General features: G+C 18.8%; 1 protein-coding gene across 1 annotated transcript; it reads left to right on the plus strand.

The window, feature by feature from the left end:
- Positions 1-566: 566 nt before the first annotated feature.
- PGSY75_0525000 (putative zinc finger protein) lies at positions 567-2798 on the plus strand (the record flags this gene model as incomplete). The annotated part of the gene is made up of 1 exon (XM_018784531.1): positions 567-2798. The coding sequence occupies one exon, from the start codon at positions 567-569 to the stop codon at positions 2796-2798; it is 2232 nt and encodes a 743-aa protein (XP_018643186.1).
- Between the last annotated feature and the right edge of the window lie 2751 nt (positions 2799-5549).

Here is a 5549-nt window from a genome sequence, read left to right on the forward strand (position 1 = left end):
TTTTAGGATTTATTCTTTTTTTTTTTTTTTTTTTATATGTAATATTAACCTTTCAATAACCTGACGAATAATATTATAGTCTAATTAAGAAATATATTTGAGAATTCATATGTACATATATAAAAAGATATATATTTTTTTTTATGTGTATTTGTACGTTACCTTTTTAAGTGATATATGTGAAGTGTTAATTTATTTTGTAACCATTTTTTTTTTTTTTTGACGTCTTCAAAAGATAATTTAAATATATGCATTAATATAATATATATATATATATATTTATTTATTTATATGTTTACCAAAAAAAAAATATATAGAAATATAAAATAAATAAAAATATATAATATATATTATATCCTATTTTTGTGTATATAATAGATATATATAAAAAATATATATGTAATTATTTTTATTATATAGATATTAAATAAACGTTACAGTGTTTTGTTGTGTATTGTACTAGTATAAATATATAAATATATATATATATATATATATATATATATATTTTTTTATATATATATATTTTTTTTTTAATTTAATATTTACCCTACGAGCTAATCAAAATGATGGTAAAGAATGGAAACAGTAATCAATCACCTGCTTCTATAGCACAAATACCAAGGAAGAAACAATTCTATAAAACAAAAATGTGTCCCTGGTTTTTTTCAGGGAGATGTGATAGAGGTATGGATTGTTTATTTGCACATTCTCAAGATGAATTAAATCCTATCCCTGATTTAAGTTTTACAAGTTTATGTCCCTTAACAAAAAAATCAGGATTATGTAAAAATGAAAAATGTAGTTATGCACATTCTGTATGTGAATTAAGACCCACTGGAGATTTATATAAAACTGCTCCATGTACAAAATTTTTAAGAGGTAAATGTAATGCTGAGGAACATTGTAGACATGCTCATTTTATTGAAGAGTTAAGACCCTTACCTGGAAATTTGGTCCCTTCACAAAATGCTATTAATATGATGCTTTCATCATCCATAACGAACCCCGGTCAAAAAGGACACAAAAAAAACAACCACAGCAACAGCAATAATAATAATAATAATAATAAAAATAATAATCACAATAATAATAATAATCACAATTGCGAAAATAAGAAAAATGAAAAATATATGAAGAAATCCAATTGCTTATCAGAGTCTTACCCATCATCTGGAAATATGAACAATAATATCAATAATAATGTGAATGGAAATCATAATAAGTATAACAAAAAATTTGTGAAAAACGCTAGCTCAGATAATACCAACATCAACAACAGCATGAACAGCAGTATGAATAGTAGTATGAACACAAAAATAAGCAGTAATTTTAACAGTAGCATGACCAATAGTATTAACAGTAATATCAGCACGAATTCTCACAGTAACATACATAATCATATGCATAATAAAATGAACAATCATACTAATGGTACTATCAATAGTAATATGAATAATAAAAGTTACAAGAAAAGCTCTTCCTATCCAAATAAAATATGTGCACACCTAAAGAATAAGGATATCAACGAAGAACATAATAACATCAACAGTTTGAACTTTAAAAAGTATTTAATTAATAATAGCAATATGGAACATAGTTCAAATGCCACATCCAATATTATGAGTACCTTTAATTTGCCACAGATACAAAATGTATGTAACCAAGGAAATCAAGCAAGTAGTTTATATAATACAATGAATGGTATGATTAATAAGGAGAGTAATATGAATGGAAATATTAATGGCAATGTGAATGGAAATATTAATGGAAATATTAATGGCAATATGAATGGAAATATGAATGGAAATATGAATGGAAATATGAATGGAAATATTAATGGTAGTATGTATAGTAGTATGTATGGTAGTATGTATGATAGTATACATAGCAGTATGTTGAGCAACATGAATGGTAGTGTGAATGTTAGTATGAATGGCAGTATGAATGGCAATGTGAATGACAATATGAATCTTTTTATGAATGGAAATATGAATATGCTTATGAATGTTCACATGAATGAATATATGAATGCACACATTAATAGCAACACCAGTAACAACCATTTTTATAATTTAAACAAACCAAATAGTAACGAAGGGTTAATGAATCATTATTCCTCTTTTTCTACAAAAGAACCTTCAACACCTATGAGAATGTCAAGCAATTCATCCAAAGATTTTACGTCTAATAATGAAGAGAATAATTTTGCTGACACAATTGAACATATGGAAATTACTGCTCAAGATAGTGCCTTGAAGGTTATTGAAGATGATAATGATAAAATGAATTCTTCTGATATTAAAAACTTTTTAAATTTATTGCAATTCAAAAATTCGGGTAGTTTTAACGAGGAACATTTTTTGTTTAATGATGATGATTCTGTAAATAATGTAAATATGAGTGGTATTATGAATAATACAAAAAGGATGTATAATATGAATGACATCAATCATATGAACACCATGAACAATAATAGTAATAATTTTAGTACTATCAATCCATCCTACTTACAAGCATATGATTCCTTAACAAGTATAGGAAAAGAACACTTAGAACAACCATTATGTTTAGAAAAACATTTAGCAGAACAATATGTTCATAATAACATGATTCAAACTACTAATAATCAAGACACTATGAATGATTTTGAATCTAATGAAAATTTACAAAATGCATATAATAAATTAAATAATAGTTCTTTAACTAGTTGCTCAAATTTCTGGAATTATCCAGAAGATGAGTTATCTACCTCATCCCCACAAATGCCCCAGAAGGTAGAAATTTTTGATTATTAAAATGAAAACATTAAATATACAAAGATATATATATATATATATATATATATATATATATATATATGTGTTAATTTGTTTAAGTCACGAACACACATATCTTCAATTTTTTATAGTATTAATTCAAAAAATTATAAAATCAAATAAATATATATATATATATATATATATGTTTTAAAAAAAAAAAATTAAAATGAAAGTTACACAAATTAAAAAATATAATAATTTATAAAAATTTTAGTGTTATGTTTTTATGTATGTATTTATGTTTGTAATTATGTATGCACTTTTTTGTATGTTGTTGTATATGTATTCTGTTTTATAATTTAAGTAAAGGAATCTTATAGAATAATAATTCCTTTTTAATTTTTTTTTCTATTTTATTATTATTTTTTTATACAATTTTAAATATGTCAATGCATAAAAGTTATGTTATATATATATAAATATACATAATAAAAGCATGATATATATATATATATATATATATATATATATATATATTTTATCCCTTCTACAATATAATTTGTTCACATTCGTATGTTTAAATATATATATATATATATATATATTTATATGTGTGTGAATATTATATGTTAGAATTCTTTTTTTTTTATTACGTATTTATTTAATTAAATGTAAAATAATGCTTATTTATAATTATGTTTAACACAATTACAATATAATTTTTTTAATTGACATATATATATATATATCAAGTTCGTTTATATATATATTTTTAATTAGTATTTTTTTTTTTTTTTTTTTTTTTTATTTGTCACAAATATAATAATATATATATATAATATATTTTTATAGTACTTTTTTTTTTTTTATTATTATCAGTTTTAAATTTCATTTTTGTTTTTAACCCTAGTATAGTATATTTACCCTTACATCTTGTTTTATAAAATTTATGCATTCTATATTTTTATATGTAATATTAGTTTTTTTTTTTTTTTTTTCTTTATGAAACAACTGGAAAATAAAAGAAGATTTCACCTGACCAAGTCATGTAAAATAATTAATTTAAACAGGAAAAAAAAAAAAAGAACTAGCCACTAGACAATATATAAAATTATGTAATATATATATATGAAATAATTTAAAAGGAAAAATGATCCTTTTTAGATATAATAAAAATAGAAAAAGTATGTACCTATATATATATATATATATGGTATTTTATTTTTTGAGTGTAAAAGAAGACATGTTATATATTTTTGAAATAGTAAAAAATTGCTATTTAGCGAATAGTCTTATAATAACTAATATTAATATTTTTGAATACACCATAAAGCAATAAAATTATTAATCTTAAGTATATATATATATATTCACTATAATAGTTTTTATAAAACAAATATATATATTACTTGCCTTTATATTATTGTGTAATATGCATATAAATAAATATATAAAAATTATATATACAGACATATTATAATATTTAAGCAATTATTATTTAGAAAAAAAGAAAAAAAAAAAAACTAATCCCAAATAATACGTCTTATTTTAAATTAAATTAAATGGTTTGTATTTCATAGTTTTAATTAGAGTACTTATATATAATATATCCTTAATTATATTATTAAAACTATTTATATGTGTAATACAAAGACAATTTATAAATATATATATATATATATTTTTTTTTTTGTTTGTTTCATGTATATATAATATATTTATATAATTTCTCTTTGGTAAATCGAACATATAAAAAGTGTACATAAATTTACTCTTTATTTAAATAATAAATAAATAAAAAATATTATGAAAACATTTTTTTATACATGTTAATAAAAAAAAAAATTAATATTTACAGTAATATTAAAATATAAAAATGGAACATTTTAAATTTTACCAAATATAAAATAAGAAGTTGTGTATTTAATATAATATATAAATATTTTTGTATATATATTATAACTGTTCGATTTTCCATTGGGATTATTTTATGTTATTATTTTTTTTTTAATAAAGGCTTATAAATTAATCTACACGTTTTACACATTGGTATATATATTATATATATATTATATATATATTATATATATATATATATATATATATATATATTTTTTTTTTTTTTTTTTTCGGTACTTCTTTTATATATATACATTTAAATGTTTGTACAAATGAAAAAATCTTAGAATAGTACTATAAAATAAGAATTATTTGTATTGATTTGAAATTAATGAAATTATCTTTAATATATATATTATTATATATTTTTTTTAAGGGAAAAATAAAAAAAATAAGTAAAGCATTGATATTTATAAATATTTGAAGATATATATATATATTATAATTTTTTTGTTTTTTTAAACAAATCTATATAATATAATATAATTATTATATAATGATTATCCAAAAAAAAAAAATAAATAAATAAATAAAAATATATATATATATATATATATATATATATATATATATTTAAAATATACCAATTATTTATTGTTTTTCGAATTTTATAAATGTAAATTAAATATTGGCTGAATTTATAATTTAAAAAAAAAAAAAAAAAAAAAAAAAAAAAAATATAATACGATATATATATTTATATATAATTATATTTATAATATAATAAAAATTAATTAATTAATTATATATTTTAATAAGGTACTTTTATACATGTAAAAAAATAAATAATATATAATTATTGTATATATTTTTTTTTTTTTTTTTTTTTTTTTTTTTTTTTTTTTTTTTTTTTTTTTTTTTTTTTTTTTTTTTTTTTTTTTTTTTTTT

This window comes from Plasmodium gaboni, chromosome 5 (genome assembly GCF_001602025.1).
Source record: "Plasmodium gaboni strain SY75 chromosome 5, whole genome shotgun sequence".
In the NCBI taxonomy this organism is placed as follows: domain Eukaryota; phylum Apicomplexa; class Aconoidasida; order Haemosporida; family Plasmodiidae; genus Plasmodium; species Plasmodium gaboni.